At 37.7% G+C, this 21,484-nt stretch overlaps 1 protein-coding gene across 5 annotated transcripts in view; it reads left to right on the forward strand.

Annotated features, from left to right (window-relative positions):
- PRKCZ (protein kinase C zeta) overlaps nt 1-21,484 on the forward strand; it is a 45,772-nt gene that overhangs the window by 20,637 nt on the left and 3,651 nt on the right. For 4 of the 5 annotated variants that reach the window (XR_009820231.1, XM_062013144.1, XM_062013145.1 and 1 more), the window contains exons 7-18: nt 1,297-1,428; nt 2,044-2,125; nt 2,720-2,769; nt 4,690-4,878; nt 7,103-7,200; nt 9,825-9,911; nt 10,459-10,594; nt 11,161-11,248; nt 11,923-12,042; nt 12,218-12,297; nt 12,849-12,938; nt 20,913-21,028. Coding sequence is in view for 4 of the 5 variants with exons in the window: in XM_062013144.1 (XP_061869128.1) it covers nt 1,297-1,428; nt 2,044-2,125; nt 2,720-2,769; nt 4,690-4,878; nt 7,103-7,200; nt 9,825-9,911; nt 10,459-10,594; nt 11,161-11,248; nt 11,923-12,042; nt 12,218-12,297; nt 12,849-12,938; nt 20,913-21,028 (1,268 nt within the window). In the remaining variant the exon portion in view is untranslated. The remainder of the gene's footprint in view (nt 1-1,296; nt 1,429-2,043; nt 2,126-2,719; nt 2,770-4,689; nt 4,879-7,102; nt 7,201-9,824; nt 9,912-10,458; nt 10,595-11,160; nt 11,249-11,922; nt 12,043-12,217; nt 12,298-12,848; nt 12,939-20,912; nt 21,029-21,484) is intronic. The other variant, XM_062013147.1, reaches the window with a different exon arrangement.

Consider the following 21,484-nt stretch of genomic DNA (forward strand, 5'->3'; position numbering starts at 1 on the left):
AGGGCTTCCTCTGTTATTAGACAGTGGTTTTTTGGTGGTGTTATTTCTTTTTTCCCCCTGGGCAATGCAGTTTGTGTTTCTCCTGATCAAGGAGGGCTGGCTGTACAGATGAATGAGGAGTTAAACGTTTTCTACAACTATCAAAATATGAGGAGGGCAATACAGAAACTATTTTTTTAACTTGTTCATTATTTGACCAATGTTTCTTCGTTTTTTCAAAGTCTACTAGTCAGGGTTTGTAGTAGCTCGATGCTTTTGGGTGGGACACCGTGTGTGATTCATTAGTCTGAGGCTCTGAATAACCACACTCTAACTTGCAGCTCGCTGTGAGGAACAGACTTTCACTGTTTTGTGGCTTTGGGACAGTTGCAGAGTTCTGTCTAAGCCTGAAATGAGAGATGAGTACGGGACTTTGTGAAGCTTGCAAAATGATAGACAGTGTCTTAGCCTGTTATAGTAATTATTGGAGAAAATGTGCAGATAGGGAATAATGATTAAGTCTTCTGTTGGCAACCTGTGCACCGTGTAGAGGGGTAACTGGGAGTAGGTGACTTCTTGTCATGTAAGAATCTCCATTTACCATTTGGCACTTTGGGTGAAGTGGATAAAATGACCACAGCACACATACACTGGAAAAACTATTTAAAGACATGCCCTGCTAAAGTCAGCAGTAGAAAGTCTGGCTTCTTAATTTGTCCTGTTTGTTCAGATGCCATTTTGTTGCATGTATAAAAAGGGCCATATCTTTTTTTTTTTTAATGTATTAAATAGTGCAACTAGTAGAGGTTTTGCATCAGACTTTATAGGTGAATTTTAAGTATGCAAAGTTTCTGCTGGTGCTGCTGAAGTATATAGGTGCAGATATAGAACGTTCTTCATAAACTTGCATTTTGTAACATTTCGTGCCAGTGTTTCCCAAAGCAGTCAGTTCATGTGCTTTTTGTGTGGTTGTGTAGTATTAATACCTGTCAGTTTTGTTTGGGCAACCTACATCAGGACCTGAAATTCGAAATATACTTAGTGTCTAAAAATAATGTTGGGCTGTAACATGTTTATTTGCTTGATGTAATTGTTTTCTTTACACTCATTAAAGAAGAGCTGCATTTAAATTCTAAGTATGAGGTATAACCTTCAGTTATTCAGGAAACCCTGAGTATTCTGAAAGATTTCTTACTGAATATCTATTAGGAGGTGATTAGGATGAGTTCTTGTATGGTGGATTTTTGCTGCTTGATAATTATTCAGCTACAGAAAGGAATTGATAATTGAATTGATAATATGCATTCTGGCTTTTAGAGAGCGTATTGTGGCCAGTGCAGTGAAAGGATATGGGGTCTCGGAAGGCAAGGCTACAAGTGTATAAACTGCAAATTGTTGGTCCATAAACGTTGTCATATACTTGTTCCACTGAGCTGCAAAAGGCATATGGTAAGTTTGCATTCTGTATGGAGCTGTTTCATGGTGTCCTTTGTTCTTCTTTGTAGATGTGTCTCCTAAGTAATTATGCATGCTGCTATACCTACTGGAATACTCCTACATGTCTCCTTATGAGTTATGAATGACACCAGTGTCCAAGTCCACTATACTGTGTGTGTATGTGCAATACTTTATTGATGTTGTGGTCTTTACCAGTTTATGCAATTCTCTTGCATAATCAGTAGCATCTTTTAAAAATGAGAAAGGAATATGCCTGTGCTGTAAACTGAGTGTGTAACATCATGTTGAAGTGTTCACATTATTGTGGCTCCATGTGAAACCAACTTAGAAAAAAAATTGACCTTTACAACAGTATGTACCAATCTTACTTATAGAAGTCAGCTAAAGATCTGTTGTGTCTGCAGAGAGTGGTTGACATAGCACTTAGACTTTGGGTAGGCTGTTTTTATAGGGCATTCAGAAATACTTGCTACAAAATCCAATTTTCTTTCTGGAAGATACAAATGTGAGTTTCCTGTTGTATTGTAGTTGTATGGCAAGACACACTCACTTAAAAAGAACTGCATAAGCTAATAGTTTTTTCTCCTAATTTATGTATTTTGCAAGGATTCGGTCATGCCTTCCCAGGAACCTCAGTTAGATGATAAAAATGATGAAGTTGATCTCCCTTCAGAAGAAACTGATGGAAGTGAGTACTGTCTTGTTACGCTGGAATTTGTTTCCCCATTTGGAGGCCCAGCTTCCACTCTGTTTGAGTTTTTTTAAAGTTTACTTTGGATTCAATCTAATTTAGCCCCATGGACTAGATGCTTGTTGGATACTCAGTTACAGTAAATGTACTCCTGAAGCATTTCATCTGGTGCAGTTTCGTCCTAAATTTGTATGCCCTGAAACCGTTCCAGAATGTGAAGTTAAACACAGAGCACCCTCAAACATTAAGTATTTCTTAATTTTGTGCAATTTGGAGTACTCTTTCTAGGTTAGTATTTCTTATGATTTAACCTGCTTTGTTTTAAGGCCCAATTATTATACCCACTCAAAAATGCCCCTGGCCTTTGTCAGAGTCTGTTAAAAGCACACTGTCTCAGACCTGATTGCTTCTGCAGTGCCCTTGGGATCTGCTATCACGACTACAGAGTAAAGTGGGAAAACTTGATCAGTTGTCCTGTAGTTAAAGCAAACTGCTGACCCTAAACTACTAAATCATCTTTGCATTTATCAGTTTTTAAGATGATTCCTAGTGAAGGCCTTAACCACACTACTTGTTTGATTTCTGTTCCAGTTCCCTACATTCCTTCAAGCCGGAAACAGGACATTAAAGATGACTCTGAGGTATGTTTTTAAAATGTTCTTATAGTTCACATGTACACACTCCTAATCATAGGACTCTTGAATAAAATTGCTAATTACTTCTCCTAGTATTTCTGCTGCTTTTTTATTTAAGAAGAGTCTGGATATCTTTAAAGCATTTTTGCTGTGTTTTCCCCATTTCTGTACACAGCTCTTGTTATCCCACTCACAATGTGAGAGACTTTTTTTCTCGATTTTCCTCCCCTCAGTTTGTGTTGGAAGAGCAGTGATTTAGCAGAGGGCTTGACTTTATTGGTCCTTGCAACAAATGGTGGCTTTGACATTCTTGTCTGCTCTGTCTAATGGATGCATACCCTTTATCACCCTCAGGCTACATCTACAGTCTATCATTATGAAAGTCTGTTCAGTCTGATAATACATTTACTGTCCAGCTCTCAGATGTTTGATATCAATAATACCTAGTAATTTATAGACATACAGAATATATGTAGAATGCATTCACTTCAGTGCTGGTTTTCAGCTCTTTTGTAGACAGTCTGACATAATCTCTGTGTACCAAGAATGTTGTACCCTGAAAAAATCCTGATAGAATGAAAACTCTGAGGGGCTTCAGGACATGTGTTTTCAAAATGCTGCTGGCATATTTGAAATAAATAGGATGCACTCTGTGGAACACTAGCAGCCAGTTTGATATCCCATGTTTTACAAGTCTGCACCTTTTTTTTCCTCTGCCTCTACTACAATACTTGTCACTGTCATTATTTCATACTTCAGTAGTTCTTGCTCTTGGGTAGCAGACTGTCTTCAGTCACTTGTCCTTAGATTTTAATCTTAATTTCAGAGATGGAAGGATATCAATTTAAAATATGCCAGAGAATTTTAATTGCAAGTGGAATTGCTGGCTTCTGCTTTGATTAGTGCTCAAAGTGTTTATGTTTAAATTTAGATAGGTGCTGCTTACTCAACTGTCCTGAGTTAATGCTGCTCTGACTTTTCCCACTTTGCTTTTGAGCTTTACTGAAATAATTCAAGGTATCCTACAGAGAGGAAGTGTCATTCTGAGAGCTTTGTTGACTGGCGTCTTTAAGCTCAGAGCAAGCTCTTCTAATAGCAGTCAATCCTAGATCAAGATTCTTTATATAAATACTTTCCATAGTTCAGCAGAATGCTGATCTGTCTACAAGTACAGTAGGATGAGGTCAGATAAAAATAGGCCACAGAAGTATGTGAAAGCATTGTACATATTGATAAAACATGAAATGTCAAAGTACGTGCTGCATTTGTCTGGTTCAGCTGCTTGATCTTCAGTCTCGTGTTCACATCTAATTCCAGCAGTCAAGATAAAATCTATCTTTTGAAGAATTAATTTTAAAATGAACATTCTTCATAATGGATTATTTCCTGCAAATTCCCACACATGAGGAACTGGCATCTGCTTCTCTGTATTCCAAGGCACCTATTACAAATCTTAATTTTCATTAAATTGTAGTGAACTTAATACAGACAGCTGTTGCCTGAATTGAAACCAAGACAGCTATATTCATTAGCAGGTTATTGTTTTGTCATCCATGTTTTTTAGATAGCCTTTATTATTTGTACTATAATATCTCTCAGAATATGAAAGATGCTTTTCTACATGGCTTGTGGCTCAACAACTTGAATAAAACCTAATTTCTCAAGGCATTGCCTTGTCTTTTCCAGTAGGGAACATTTAAATTATTTGTTCAATGAAAAATAAAAAGCAGCATATTTAGTAAGAGCAAAACCAATGCCAACCAAACATTTCTAATGGAAAGTATTACCATCAGCCATGCAGGCCTCTCTGCTAGTGACGGTGGCAAGCAAACCCAGATAGTTCTGTCCAGTGGTAAAGATCTCTTTGCTTTAATAGTTGCTTGTTACAGAAATGTCTATTTGTAGCATCTGTTTCTTTTTATGCAGGATATCAAACCAGTCATTGATGGAATGGATGGAATTAAGATTTCTCAGGGGCTTGGACTACAGGACTTCGATTTAATCAGAGTTATTGGACGTGGAAGTTATGCCAAAGTTCTTTTAGTTCGGTTAAAAAAGAATGATCAAATTTATGCTATGAAAGTAGTGAAAAAAGAATTGGTCCATGATGATGAGGTAAAAATCTGTGTTAATTTTGTTCTGTTACATATTGTAAAAACTTAGTAGGCCTTAACAGAAGAAAGCAGCTACACTCTGAGACATTTCTGTGGTGGTTTTACTGACATTTGAACTCATTTTTCATCAAGTGTCTGCATGAAGCACTGAGATTAAGCCTGAGATGAATGTCCTTTATTTTAATTATGATTAATAACTATTCATAGTCTTAGTAGAATGCTTGTGAAAAGTATTCCTACCTGGATCTGCTAATCTGGAAGTGATGAGTTAAATAGGGTGGAATTTGGGCCCTTAATTTTGAAAGAAAACAAGGATGTTTTCCCAGGCAAATGAATGTAGCTGCAAGTTGTCTCTGTTTCAGAATCTGAGCTGAAGCTGTGGTTTTTTGCAGTCATGGTTACAGAACTGAAGTGCAAGTGATGCAGTACTTTGGAATACATATATGGGTTTTTTTGTCCATGAGATTCAGATATTATGCTGCTATCATTTGAGGTCACCGTGGTGTAACTGGCTTATGAAATGTTCTGTCTGCCACAGTAATCAGGGCTGCATTTCTTGATTGTTTTCCAAATCCTGCAGAAATGTTTCTATATAGGTTCTCAGATGCAGTCTTGGTGGGGGAAAGCCACCCCCCTTCATGTTTTTCCTATAACATTCACACTTCTTGAAAGAAATAGATTTAATATCCATTGTTCTGTTTTCCTGAACTGGGATGAACGTGTCACAGCAAGTAAGGCAGGCAGGTCTGAAACACCTACAATGCCATTAAACTGGAACCTGCAGCGTTAAGTAGTGGGACCAGGGGATGGAGCAACTGGAATGCAAGTGGTCAGACAACAGCCCTGACAAAACAGCTGAGAGACCTGACAGAAGGGTAACAAGCAGCGTCAGCTACCAGCTTTATTGGAGGCCTGCAGTGTGACATACTGGTGCAGGAGTGGCAGCGTGTGACAGGGCACATAACGGATGGTACCCATAAATATTTGAAGAATAAAGTAGTGAAATGTTGTCCTTGTGAGTGGAATCCTAAACTCTGATGAAATACATGGGTAGTGTCTCACCTCCTAGGGAGTTCCTTATGTAGCTGTTTTTACAGTAGAAAGTGGATGTTTTGAATAGAATGCAACTTTTTAGCTGCTGGTGCATGAATTTTACGCTGTTTATGCTATATTTCTTGATAATAGGAGTTGGAAAAAAAATCCTCAAAACACAGGGGTTCAAGTGCTATTTGTGTTGGTAGCTCCAATCAGTTTTCTCTGGATGCCATTTTTGTCATTATTCCAGAAGTTAGGATTAGGGAAGTCCTCAAATACTTCGACTTTCTCGCTTATTTGATGTTTCTTTTAGTGACCAAAGATAAAGAGTGTTGTGGGCTTCATTTACTGTTTCCTTTTTAAAATGTGTTTTTCCAAGAAGGTACAAGCTAAAGAGAAGTATTGTGTAGTGAGTTCTGTAGTTGTTTCTGAGAATCAGAGGTAGATGAGAGTTATTCTTCAATAGTGGCTCTCTTCTAATTACGTAGAAGATGGAGCTAGTTGGTTCTGTAAGATAGGCTGTCTAGTTTGTTCTGTAAGATAGGCTGTATGATGAAGTTCTGGGAATTGCTAGGAACTTCACTAAATTCTGTGAATGCATGAGGTGTTGCAAGTAATGAAAATTTAACCTACTAAGTGTTCCATGGAGAAAGAAAATTAATGACATAGCAAGCAACAGTGTGTTTAGATCAGGTAGTGCTTTCCACATAATGGTTGATATTGGAGAGGAGTAAAGATTTTTTTCTAAATGAGACAGAAGCAAATCAAATACCTTGTTAACAAGTGGTGCACTAGTGTAATATCAGTGCACTAGTACACAAGTGCAATAATGAAGGGGTAAATGGAAAGAGTCAGGAAGAGAAGCTCATTCAGTAAAACCAAAATGGACATGTTTATTTTATTCAAAATTGGATTTTTTCCCAATGAAACAGTTTGAGCAGTGTATCACATACTACAGATGTATGTTTTGAAATGATTTGTGCAGACCTTTCTAAATGTTTAAACTTCTGAATATGTAATTGAAGTGTTTTATAACTTTCTCCAGATTTTAGGGCATTTTGTCTTTCTGAAGAACCTTTATAACAATGACAGTATATGTAAGGAGCATAGATGTTCACAGTTTCTTTTCTGGGAATACCCACAGTGGTTATCCAGCAGGAGTTCTCATTGTTCAATTACTCTTATTTCAGGATATTGATTGGGTACAGACAGAGAAACACGTGTTTGAACAGGCATCCAGTAACCCGTTCCTAGTTGGTTTACATTCATGCTTTCAAACAACAAGTCGGTAAGAAAGATCTGAAATTACTTTGTTTTGAAAATCTTGTTAATTGTGCTAACTGCTCTCACAAAGCAAACAGCCACTGCCATCACATAGTCATGTTTGGAAGGAAGCATCAGTATCATCAGGAGTCACTACTACAACAAAGCCCGTTCTAGCAGTGTTTTTCCAGGTCTGGATCCAAAGGGAGAAGATGCATGAGAAAGGGGAGGAGCTGTGCCCTGCCTTCCTGAGCACAGGCTGTGTGACTTCAGGAAGAGGAGAGTGATGTTGGGGTAAAATGGGGCTTTGTAATACCTGATTCTACTGAAGAGGGCCGAGTCAGTTCTCAGAATGCTGAACAGTACCTTTTAGTTCTTCAGAGCAGCGAAGAGCTGGGCTGCTCAGTAAGAACAGTTTCTAACAATCACTTCAAAATACTTGATATACCTGTAGGGTTGCTTCAGCTGAGGCCTGTGAGCCCTTAGCACATACTGCTGAAGTAATGATTTTTATTGGAAAAAGTGCTTAATAAACTCTGAGCTATGATAGACCAATTCTTTCTCCTTGTGTGCCCAATCCAAAGTGGATTATTTCCTTCGTATTTTGCAATTGGAGTGTGAAGAAACTGAAGAAGGATTTTCATGCCCTTCCTTTTGTATGTCACTGGTGAATTTGGATGTATTGGGGCATTTGTAATATGAAAACAGTTCCTGTATAAGTGTGCTAATGGGAAGGGGGAAGTTGCAGAATAACTTGTTCCTTCTCTTCCATATAGTTTTAAAGAAATATTTAAGATAAGATGTGTACCTAAAGATGCTGATTGATGTGACATCTAGCTGTTTACTTCTGCTTTTTTTATTGTTGTAATAAAATGTGTGCCTTGGGCCTACCCGGAATTGTTGGAGAAGTGTCTTCCACAGATGCCAACAATTTGAAACCTCTGAACTGCAAAACCATTGGTGTTTGAGTAAATCCTTCTAAAACCAGCAAGGACTGCCAGTATCCATACTGTGCTTGAACATGATTTGACACAATAAATTGCAGATTCTAAGTAGTGATAAAACTATTGGGAGTTTCTAAATAGGATAAGAAAACTGGAAGCAAAAAATATCAGGAATGCTGTAATAAAACCTACTTATGGCATTGTTACTTCTTCTATCTGTTGTTTATATAATTTTAGTGCAGTGTTTGTATCCTGTGGGGAAGCCACTGAAAGACTTGCAAGCTGGGTTGTCCAGTGATGTTGTTTTCCTGGTTTACCTTCTAAGTTCTCAACACTTTAAGTGTTCCAAATGAAGAATCCTTTTTAAAGGAAGAAAAATCTTCTTTAAATAGATAGCCTGAGAGACTGGAGCCTGTGTTTTCCAAATAGAATGTTTTCCAGTGTGTGGCTATATGGAAAGGGTTTTTCAACTCATGGAAAATTAGGTGTATAAGGAAATACTGCCTCCTGGTACAGTGCAACCTTCATAAGAAACTCACTCAGCATGTTTCTGTCCTGTAGGTCTTTCTGACCTTGGCAGCATTGCCTGGATCATATTTTCCCTAGGATGAAACCTTTCCTGCAAACTGTAATAGAAGTCTTTTTGTATGTCCACCTAGATTTCTTTCCCCTACTGACTTTTCTCTTGTTTGCTTTGAGAAAACTGTTTCAAACATTTGTTCTGCAAAGGACCTAATCATCTTTAATGTTGCAGCCTTTCTATGGCCAGAGCTTCCATTTAGTGAATGTGTTCCATACAGAGCAGTAGAAGTGGGTCCATTAGACTTTCTTTTCATTCACAGTTTTCTACAGATAGAGGCCTTGTTGAAGTCAAGGGAGGGTGGGATTCCATTATCTGTCCTACTGGGTTACCAGATCTAGTTTTCTTCTCTGATGAATGATGGACATATGTGACTTGAGTCTCAGTCCTCAAATTCTTTAGTCTCAGTCCATCTACACAAATAACAGAACTTTTTGTCTTCTAGGAATGTTATTCCTAGTATGTTTCTCACCAGTGTGTCAGGAAGAGTTCAATGCTGATCATAGGGTTGAATAGGAATAACTTTGTATGATCACTTTAACTTCATTGGCAAAAAGAGGTCATTGTGTCATGCTGTTCAGCTAGAACTTACATTTTGTGGAAGGGAATTTGAGTTGCATTCCTCTGAGTCTTCTGTCACTTGTGAGCGACAATTTCTCGTTTTTTTGGTAAACTTCCCATTTTGTCATGTGCCATCCTCTAGCACACTCCTGTGAGTTTGCTGCTACTTCTAAGTAATTCTTTAGGAAGTCTGCATGTCACTGTATGCTTAGAGGTTTTTTGCTTAGAGGTGTTGCAAAGTAAGTACCTTGCTAACATTGGGCAGATGCTGTTGTCTTCTGTACTGTTCCAGTAGTTCTGCAGGCTTCACACCAAATAGTAGCCTGTTGTATGCAGCTGCCTCTCCTTTACATTTAGTCTGGCTTTTAAATAAAGAATGTGATCCTATGTGGTATGGATCAAATAAGTGTTGTCTTTTTCCTCTGACATAGTTTCTGTAACTATAAGAAATCTAGAAGTTTAATTCAAGAGTGGAAGTTGAAATAGCTCAAATGGGAAGGGTAAGAGTAGTTTTTCTTCTGGAGAGTTTCCTTGGAACCCATTAATTGTGTTATATACTTTCAGATTGTTTCTCGTCATAGAGTATGTAAATGGAGGAGATCTGATGTTCCATATGCAGCGGCAGAGGAAACTTCCTGAAGAACATGCAAGGTATTGTACTGACACAGTTACTGGGGCTTTCTCAATGTTATATGAAATGCTTTCCAAACTTTAATCCATAGAATAATATGAATAGATAGGAAAGAACAGGATGCTGAGTCTTAAGTTTAGAATGGTAAGAAATGTTAATCAAGGTTATGTATTTTTTTAATAAGCGTTTGATAAGCAGTAACAGTTACTTCTATATGCTTTTGTTTATTGCTTCATATTTAGATCATGCTTCTTTAGTCTGTTGATAGAAGATGTAACCATTCTGCTTATTTTGGTCTTATTTTGAATTAGTCATGTTGGTAGGAGATGACAAAAACATGACTTTGCACTACCACAAAACCTCATCACTTAAGCTGCAAATACAGATCTTGTAAGTCATACTTGGAATTCTCTGAATAAGAACTTTAGGATAGAGACTAAATATTAGGTAGATAAAGAATAAATACTAGGTAGATAAAAGCTGACTGTTTAAGAACAGACTTTTTAATTTGCCCCAGCTGTTGTACAACCTCGATGCTAATACAAGTTTTCTCCTTTTTAATTTCAGGTTTTATGCTGCTGAAATTTGTATTGCTCTAAATTTTCTACATGAAAGAGGCATAATATACAGAGATTTAAAACTGGACAATGTTCTTTTAGATGCAGAGGGTCATATCAAGTTAACAGATTATGGCATGTGCAAGGTAGGATTTTTCTTTTGTCGCTTTGTTGTTCAAATCTCCTCGCTAGTGCCACACTGTTTCTGGCTCGTGTGTGAAGTGGGATTAGAGTCCAATCTGTTTCTTGGAGAGAATAAGTTTCTGAAGATGAAATTGCAGCTGCCAACATATTGATGTTTACAACTCCAAGGACTGAGTGTATAATACTAATTTTGATTTTGCTTATTTCTGAACGGTTATGGCATGTTACAGTGATGTCATGAGGAAGCTTGTCTCATGCCCTCTGTACAATAGATACTGCACCAATTTCTAACAATGCTGGGTTTTATCTGAAGTTTTTTAAGTATATATGGAAATAGTAAGCAAAATGTTGTTACAAGTGTGTTGTGACCTGACTGTAGTCAATTAATTTGCTGAAGATGAGCTCTGAAGTCATGAGCCAGCTTTGAGCACTGAGTATTTCTAACATTGCCTTTTTTGAAAGGAAGGCCTTTCGGCTCCCTAAATGACTTGGCCTTGTAAGTCCAATTAAGGGAAATTTTGGGAAAAGGAGGTCAGCTTTTAATTTATTGTGTGATTTATGTGTGTAGGAAGGTTTGGGCCCTGGTGACACGACAAGCACTTTCTGTGGGACACCAAATTATATTGCACCAGAAATCCTCAGAGGAGAAGAATATGGTAAGCTATGACTGAACAATTGGTAGTTATAATAAGTCACAGAGCAAAGTTCTAGTTGTAGATTAGCTCCAATGCAATTATTTTTAGCTTTCCCCATTTTTGTGCTATTTTGAGACAATTGAATGCAATTGTACAGTTGTAATTTTTTTAGAAGTAAGATAATTTGGTTTTCTCTTGTAACCACTCATTTGAGTTTCTTACAAAGCCATGAAAAATGGTTATTAAATGATCCTGTAGCAAAACCAAGTCCACTCTTTAAAGAACTTGACGTACCAGCTACTGTTGTCCCCCAGATGAGGTTACAGAATGCAATAACAAAGTTATTGCTCATGCAGAAGTCAAAAATATGATAGTCTTTTTAACCAGTGTCTTTCTTTGTGAACTGATCTTATCAGTAGATTGAATCTGTTAATTTTGTTTTGTTTAAATACACTGAATTTTCATTGAAGCATTCTGGCAGACACCTGCAAACTCTTACACAGGTTAGATTCCTAACCCCAACTGGGAAAACTTAAGTCTCATCCAGCAACAGTGTAAGTCATGATGTCTGTGGCTTCAGTGAAAGTAGAGAATGTCAGGATTTTGTAGAACCAGGTCATTGATCTTCATTTATATGAGAGAACACATAAGTTCAAGGAGTCCTGGCTGAAAATCTGCTCTACAAATATTTACAGGGTTCAGTGTAGACTGGTGGGCTCTTGGTGTGTTGATGTTTGAAATGATGGCAGGAAGGTCTCCATTTGATATTATTACTGACAATCCAGACATGAACACTGAAGATTACCTCTTCCAAGGTACAGTCATTTTATCTTAACTACTGTAGCTCCTTTGATTGGTATTATTTTAATTAACTTCATATCATCCCATTTTCCAAATAGTAACATATGTAAAGAATACAGTGTTTGTATTGAAATCATGGTCAATGTCCTAAACCAAAAACCAATATTGCTGTTTTTAAACCTGTAACAGTTATTCTTGAGAAGCCAATCCGGATTCCAAGGTTTCTTTCTGTCAAGGCTTCCCATGTGTTAAAAGGATTTTTAAACAAGGTAAATAACATTCTCTTATTTTTAGCATCTAAGATCTGGAAGCCAGAGCTTCCTGTTGAAAGCAATACAGTTAAGAAGTTAATCTGCTTACTGTAAAGAAAATCTATAAAACTTTGGTATCCTATATGTTAAAAAACCCCACTTCTTAGTTGCTAATTTGGTGAGGGAATCTCACAGCACTTGATTTAAAGGCCTGCACCTGGTTGATAAAAAAAACAACTATATGTTTGTTTATAAACTCTTCTCTGTAATATCTGCTGCTTGTTTAATTAAGCTGGCTCTAACATGTAGAACTGATTTTTTTAAATGGAGAAAATAATGGGATTTACACATGACTGAAGAAATCTTTATTGTTTTAAATAGCTGTAAAACACCTTTAAAAATGAAATGTCAGACAAACTTGATTTAAAAAAAAAGGAGCTAAACCCTTGATTGGCAGAGTATATTTATCATAGCAGCACTTGACATAGCAATAGGGATTGTGGGCTTTTGAGAAACGTGGGCTGTAAGTGGCTTAGAGTATATAATATGAGTTTCTGTGTTTTCTGCAGGATCCCAAAGAAAGGCTTGGCTGTCAGCCCCAGACAGGATTTTCTGATATCAAGTCTCATACGTTTTTCCGCAGCATAGACTGGGATCTGGTAAAAATTAATACTTCTGTTTATATCTGTTCAGATGGAAGAGATTCTTTTAGCTTCTTATCTGTGTGCATCTGTAACACCACCATTAGAAACAGTAAAATTGAGTTTCATAAATGTAAAAGCTATTTTGCATTCAGCAGGTGATGGAGATGCAAACTTTTTCATGACCATAATGGAAACCAGCTTTATTTCCTGACCAGAACTCTGGCTTGTGTCCAGACTCTTAACAATTACAGCTTCTGGGTATCACTTTAAAAATACACAGTGAAGTTTAACAACATACAAAAGCATTGCTGGAACCTTTTATTACTTGATTTCCATTTGTAGATTGTGCAAACTCATGCACTGGGTTCTGCTGCTATAAAATTTAGCCAACACATGCACAAGGTGCCTGCAGTTGCAGTGTGAAGGACTGCATAGATTGCTGGTATCATAATTCAGTGTTTTACTATCCTGGGTAGTCATTTCATATAGTCCTATTAGTAAACATTTCAGCCTCCACTGAACAAGGAAGTGTGGACTAGCAGTGACAGGCTAATGGAATGCTATTCCAGTACTTCATTTCTCTTTCTGATTAGAAACCTCTCTGCCTTGGCAGGAAGGTTAGTCGTTGATTAACACAGGCAACAGGCTGCGTGAAGTGTCACGAGAGCAGCTCAGACACAGCCGTGGAAGATGAGGTGCCTCAGGTACATGAGGCATTTGTAATTTACTTGCAAATGGAAAAACAAATCTGAATTTACAAATGACATGTATTTTGGAATCAGTAGGATTAATCAGGTAGATAACAGCTTTTAGTCACATGAGTTAGTGTGAGTAGGATCAGATCTCTTCTTTTTAAAGGCTAAAGCAGTACTTATTTAAAGTGATTCTCTGACTATTGCTGCTGGTATGAGGGAGCTTTTCAGTTCATGATGGAGTAGACTTGCATTTCAATTGTTTTGCAAGCATAACATTTTAGTGAAACTAGTTTAAAAGCTTCTGTTACTTGGCAGTTGTGCCTACTTCTGTCTTCATCGTAGAGATGCGTCACAGAAATGACATTGTCACATTTATTGACTCAGCTATAAAACAATTAAGTCAGGACAGTGTCATAGCAGCATTACATGTTTTATACATAGTTGAACAGTGTAAAGATATGCAGATAATATTTTCATAGTCCTAGGAAGTCTACAGGAAGTGTAGGAACAGGCAGGCAGCAGTGCCTTTAAAAACATCAAAGAAGTTCAGAGGAGGAGAGAAAACTGCATGATTCCATTTCGACTTTGAAGCCTGCTGTTCAGACCTTTGTTGTGAACATTCTTCAGAGGAGACATTCCCTACGTAAGGAGACAATGTTTTAAAAACTCCAGTGTTTACAAAATTGTTCATGTAATGGAGACTGTCTTTAGTTCTGCCTGACAAGCCTTGTTTTGTGTTCTCCCTTAAGCCCAAGTGTCACTTTGTATGTTTGTTGCCCAGCAGTGCTGTATTGCAACGTGCCTGAGTTGGTGGTAAAGCACGAGCAGCACGTTCTGTAGGGCTTCTGTTCTGTTCTGTGGAGCTCTTTGAGAGAGGAAAAGAGAAGAGTGGCTTTGTGTTTTGTTTATTAGTTGAAGCTCTTAATTGCAGTTGAGGGTACTTGGTCAGTGTTCATGCTCATTTGAATTTTGAGGGGTTTTTAATATTTTTTGCTAAAAGCTTTGGTATTGAATAGTTACTTTTTGAAAATACTGGGAAGATTGAGATGGTTGTGCTGCTGTTTTGTGCTACAGTCAGAACAGTGCTGCTCAGGAGACTAATGTCAGATAAATTGTAAGCCAAATTTCTAAAGAAGTGTTGAGTAATACCTTCAGGAGACAATGAAAAGGTGCTTGGGAAGCTTTTTTAGTTACTGGAATTTTCTTTGAAATGCAAGTGATGAGTAGAAAACATTTTGACTTAAAAGCTTTTCCACATCTTTTCAAGTTGAAACACAAGGAAATGAGTCTAATGCTAAAAATCTTCTTTTTCTGTGTAAAGCTTGAGTGAAATGGAAAAATAAATAATGGCAAAGTGGGCACATGCACCATAAACATTCTTTTCCCAGTGTTAGTCATCTGAGCTGTGTGTGGCACAGCTCAGAACATTTTATATTAGTCACCCTGCATATAGGATGATTTAACAGCATTCAGGGAAATGCCAAGACAACCTTCTTTTGATTGTTTCAAAGTACATTAAGTCTTTTCTTACCCTAGTGCCTGTTTTTATGGTATTTATCCCTTATATGCTAAGCCACTGCTACAGTGAGCTGTGTACAGAAGCAGGAAGATTTTTTTTCTATGTACCAATGGGTTGTTTTCATTCTTTTTCTCAAGTGAAAGGCTGCAAGTTCACTGTAGGGTTTATTTAAGAGTGCTTTTATGCTTCAAGTGTAACATAAAAGAGGCAGTCTGATGGTTAACATCTAGTTGAACGCCTTGCTGTTGAAATGCTTATGCACAACTGACTCAGTGATAATCTTACCACTCTACTCCAGTTCTTAAATATTCATTTTGTGGTTTCTTTCATGCTGTCATTCTCATTTGGGAAGAGATAATTTCCTTCCTTACAACTTTGATTTCATTATCCTTTTTAAGACCTGATAACTGGTGGGATGTTGATGTATTGGAATTCACTACCCAGTTACAGTTTCATGATTTCCTCAGATCTCCATCTGTACTTACCATGCCTTCATCTTAAACCTGGAATGCAAGATTTTCCTGTGATTCATCACCTTTTTGTCTACTCTGTGCCAAGCATAATGAGATGTCCTGGCCTTAACACCAGGTTTCTTATCCATTTTGGTAATGCAAGTAATCATTTTGGTCAGTGGTAACCACTTTTCACTTACATTGTGCTTACCTGTTTGGTTTTTAGGTTAGATTACAGAGATTGGAGCTTTGACTCTTTTTTTACATTCTAACATCCTCTGCAACTCTGTAGGACATAGAACTAGAAATCTAAGCCTTGAGATCTGAAATAAATTTGCAGTTTGTATTCCTGACCTATGATGTATCAGAATTAAGTCTCCTCTAATTGCACACAAATGCCATTCCTCTGGAAGAAATGTAAATATCTTGAGCTATAAGTTGTATTGCAGCAGTAAGAGGTGTGTAGGGAATTTTTCAGTCCTGAGTGTAATCTGCCAAGTTAGAGAAAAATTAAATGGCTGAATTATTTATGGATTTCTGTTTTATATGCAGAGCACTAATTACATTGGTGTCTGCTGCCTGGCTTGTATATTACTTAGCTATATTGACATCTCTCTCCAATATCATTTAATGTAGTTAATTGAATCCCTTGTTAATTATTACAGAGAATTTTACTGTAGTAACTTATTTCTGATTTGAGTTTGTGATTTTGTTATTTGTGTTAATTTGGCTTTTGTTGTTAGTGTTGTTTGCAAACACACAGAAGCCTTCCCTTTTTTTCCTATGGAACTGACCCATAAAATATATCCAATTAAGACTCTGGGAACCAGTACAGTTTGTATAAACTCCTGTTGTAAGTGAGACATCTACTGTTTACATTCTGAATCATTTTCTCTAAAAGTGACAGTAGCTTACAGTGACCAGGAAGATTAAGAAAAGCCTTGCATTGAATGGTGGTGAAAGGATTTTTGAGATGGACCATTTCCCCATTTACTTGGCATGTTCTGGGGAGCACAAACGTGAGTGGCACATGGACTTGAAAGCTCAAGTATGTTACTGCTGCTGGTATGGAGCAACACTAATGCATTCCTTAATGTAGCTGGAAAACCTTCAGGAAAAGTCTTCCAAAGGATATTAAGGAAAATGAATACTGTTCAGTGTTTGTCAGATACAACAGAGTGTGAAAGATCTGCAAGACCTTCTTCAGAGAATTTGCAGATCTTGGTGTAGAAGATGCCTCTTGTCAGTGTGTTCCATCAAAGGATGGTGAAACAGGAGGAGAAGGCTATCTGCTTCTTTCCCAGCACAAGACTTTTGAGGATTGGCTAACAGCCTGAGGAATGCACTTCGGTTTTTACATTAAAACCGCGAAGACAAAACTTGACGAGGAATTCCAGTCTCCATGCAAAGCCACATGTAAAACAGGCTTGTTGCTGTGTCATTTAATACTGTTATCACTGAGGATATGTTGCATGAAAACAAATTGTGATTTTCCATTAGTGTCATTAGGTCTCTTCCAGAGGGAGTTTTCAATGTTGATTTTCTATCTGATATTTCTCTAGAGGAACGGTGACCTCCCGTGGCCAGCAAGGCTAACCCAAACTGTATATACCACCTAGGCCATAACAGATCAGAATAATGATCAAGTCTGATAGCCTGTCTCTATCAAAGCCAATACCAGAAGCTTCAGAGGAAGGTAAAAATGGTTCCAAATGCTCCTAGCCTACAATGTTTCTCATACAGATAACTAACTTCCTTCTGATTCTTACCATGGTTGATTTTTATGCCCTGTAGCATGAGCTGAGCATTGATACAGATTGAATAGATATATAGCTCAAAACTCATGGTCAGAAATGTTAGTAACATCCTGGTTTATAACCACAGTTCTTAAGTGCCAGCTTCTGTGGTGATGAATCCCTTAATATAACAAGGGGAGTGTAAGTGGATTATACTTACTGTGATTAAAACATCTCCCCGATTCAGAGAAGGCAGGAAGGGTTCACTTCAGCAGAATTTCATTCTGAAATAGTATTTCAGCCTTTAATCAATTGCATGCCTGTTGGCATCATTACCAGAAGGGAAACTGTTAGTGGTGAATGACTTACGTAATAGAATTTGAATTTACCCTTGCTGTTCTTGAAAACATCTTTTCTGACCACCCGTAAAGCCACAATCTTGCCCTAGGCTGAAGTGTAGCTACAGACAGAGTTTTCAAGTAATTTAATAAGGATCTTCAAGTTACTGAGCTTAGTAACAGCGAGTCAAACTAGGTAGTTATCAGCAAAGGCTAGGCTCTTGTTTTTGCAGAGACAAAATGTTTGTGAAATGCTCTGTGGCCTATTTGGACCTTGTGAATATCGTGACTATTGCAGTGTAAGTTCTGTTACACAAGTGTTCTGATTGAGATTCTGGCTTCATATCTTTAAGTCACACTGTTGAATGTAAAGTTTTAGGTTGAGAAGGACGAGAAGTAAACTTGCTTTGGCATCCTTGTTCCTTTGTGATCTGACCCAAGGATTGCCTCTGGCAGGAACATCACCTGTTGTAAGTTAGGCAGTGCTTTCACAGGTGCCTCTGAGGGATTCTGCTAACCAGGACTTGCAGCTATCCTTCCTCCTGTTTGCTGTGTCACCTTCAATTCTGCCCCAGTACACTCCCTTTCTATTACAAGAGGATCCATGTGAGAAGTTTCCTATCTGTGTTCTAATATAGCTCTGTGAGATCCTTCTTCACAAAGCCTGTAACAGTGTGATGCTGATCCTGTTCAAGGTCCTGTAATTAGTGTTTAGATGACCTACTGAACAAAAAGAATACACACTCGTAGTATTGGAAGCCTGGATTTATTTACCTCTATTTTCCTTTTATTTTTCTAATCAATGTGTAATTCCTAACTGTGTCATACATCAGAAATCACTAGTGTTTTGTAAGACCCTTTCAAACAACTCTGGAAGCAAAGCAAAGCTTGGAATCCTTACTCTGAAAATAGCAGTGCTGACAAAGGTGCTACAAGGATTTTTCTGAAAGGATGCTGAGAAATGTGCCAATGCTGACAAACAGAATTCTCACCTTTGGGGGTTTTTGCATTCTCTTCTATTCTTAACTTTTCTGTGGTCGTCTTCTGTGAGTAAAGCAATGACTTAATGCCCATTACAGGCTCAAGATTGGTGTGTGTAGTCAGTGCTTCCTTAAATGAAAGGAGCTCTGTATGAATGTAACATATCAGTTAAGCAACTGTTTTGCAGTATTGGTGTTTTAGCTGGTCACAAATAGAAGAATTGTCACAATATGTGCTTATCTATTATGTATAACAGTTATGGTTATAACAATTGCTGAAACGGCAATCTGAGACCAAATTAAAATGTTCACTTTAGTGTTCAGTAACAGCCCTCGAGATGCTTCTGCAAAGGTTGCATTCTGTTTACAGAACATACAGAATCTCAGAGCATCTCTAAATACTAAAAAGTAGAACTGTGATTGATTTTTAAAAGTACATCTTTTGAGAGAACACATCCTAGCATCTTCACTGAGATGGTGTATTTAATTGCCAGTTAAATAACTTGCCATGACTTGCTCTTTAACTAGCATGCTGGTTATTCTTTTGAGGTTGGGTTTCTAATGGAAGGGTTTTCTTAGTCTGATGTGTGGCTGACAACTAACAAGTTTAGAGACGTTTCGCTTATTTTGAAGGCAGGTGGGTCACAAATACTCTGTTCTGTTTTATGTGAAAATTAACACCTTGGTAAATGGAGCCAGTTGAATTCCCTAGTGGGGGAAGACAGAGGAATTCAGTTTGTTTCAAATCAGTTGCTTCTGATTTTGGGCTCCATGATCCTTATGGCTCCCTTCTGCCACGAGATATTCTGTGCTTCTAGGATTTTTTTTTTCAATGTCCATTTGTGGACTAATTTTAGACTCCAGTGTATGATATTTTCTTATTTAATGCCTAGTGAATATGATGATTCTTTATTTACTGTGCCAATGAGATTTCACAGCCAGTGTGCTCATGTGGAGTTTGCTCATTAATATGTAGATGTGAGGATCTTTTATTTAAGTGAAAGATATTATTGAGTAGTTTTAGTTCACAGGCACTTTGGTTTTCTCACTTTTATTGAGGTATTAATTAGAAATCCACAGAGGTACAGTTTACAGTTCCTGAAATGCTACACTTCATCTGTCAGTCTTCTCTAGCATTAACACACTCCTTGCTACCTTTGTCACGTTCCATCCCTCAATTACATAGTTTCAGTACAAGGCATTACCTCGGTATATTGATAACTATGGACATCAGTATTTGGTCAATCATCTTTCCACACACAGGTGTTTGTAGAACAAACAACTAATGATGCGAAGCAGCATAATGGCTTTGAAATGCTGTAAATTTCTAGACTAAAAGGTGTTTGAAGAAATAGCTGTTCTCATTGTGTGTTATCAGTGTGGTTCAGTTTGCACGGTTTTTGAAGTTCCTGCCCTTGATTTGAAACAGTTTTGTTTCCAGGGTATAATGCTTTGAACTAGCTTGTTTGCTCATCAGAAGGAACTGAGCAATAGAACTGAGAAATAGCAACTGAGCACTTGGTGGTTGCATGGTCTGCTTAGTATGTAAAAGAATAGTTTGAATTCCTCAGACTGTATGGATGAGAGGCAGCTAATGCTGATCTGCAACCAGTGAGTTGAATCATCACTTGAAGTTACATGTTGCACTTCAGATTATTATTTTTCTCTCTTCATGAAGCAGAGAGCTTTTTTTGGTTAGTTATGTTGTAATGATTCCATATGATCCCTGGTGAGGAAGATAAATATGTGTTTCCAGTTCCTGTAGCAGAAAATATGGCATGTAAATGTATTCATAGTTGAATTTCAGTTGGTCTGCTTTAGCTGTTTTGTTGATGAGCACTACTTGCTGTTAATGAGTGCATACCCATGTGGCCAGCAATCGATTGGGACAGACATATTGTGTACTCTTTATTTGTTCTGTGCTGGAATTAACATTAACAAACAAGCCTGACTGTGTTGCTTTGACATAACCTAACAGGCTGCCTTTTCAGGAGGCAGCTTTTAGGGATCCTTTGAAAGGGAAAATAATGAGTTCTATTCTGCAAAAGCATCTTGGCTTGGAATGGAAAGCTTTTGCAGTATGTTCTCAGTTTAAAAACAGGGTGAGCATATACCACTTAGTGTCAAAATCTGCTGGCCTAAAACTGAATGTCAGGTTCTATTTAACGGTGACTTTCCTGTGCAAGTAGTCTAGAGCCAGTCTGTGCTGATGTTCATCAGGGATTTTGTAAATACTCAGGATTTTAATCTTCCTTCCTTCTTTTCTTAGCTGGAAAAGAAGCAAACAACCCCTCCATTTCAGCCTCAGATCACAGACGATTATGGTTTGGATAACTTCGATACACAGTTCACCAGCGAACCTGTGCAGCTAACCCCAGATGATGAGTATGTTTTTCTCTTTCCCCCAAATACAATTACATTGCAAAGTATTGCTTTGGAATTAACTTTAATAATGAGTTACTGATTCCTACTTTCCTTAGATACTATCTGAAGTATTTAATGCTGTGCTGGCAAGCAGAGGTTGTTGCATGCTGTCCAAAGGCTTTCATAATTAAAGGCACAAGACTGTCACGTTCCAGGCTATGTGCTTCTGTTCATTTTCCCCCTTCTTTGTTGCTATACCACAAAGCTCAACTGCTTGGAAAGAAAGACAGTACCATTTGAAAGCCTCTTTCATGAAGTGCCTGCTAATCCAGGCTCAATGCCCAGGATTAGCTGGTTGGTCAGGGAGTTTTTAATTGTACAAATGTTGCATTGGTTACATTTGTGATTGTAAAGATGAGCAGTGTAAGTAGCCATCCATGGAGCCTACTGCAGTGGCAAGAAATCCACTGCTGTAGG

This window comes from Colius striatus, chromosome 21, assembly GCF_028858725.1.
Source record: "Colius striatus isolate bColStr4 chromosome 21, bColStr4.1.hap1, whole genome shotgun sequence".
In the NCBI taxonomy this organism is placed as follows: Eukaryota; Metazoa; Chordata; class Aves; order Coliiformes; family Coliidae; genus Colius; species Colius striatus.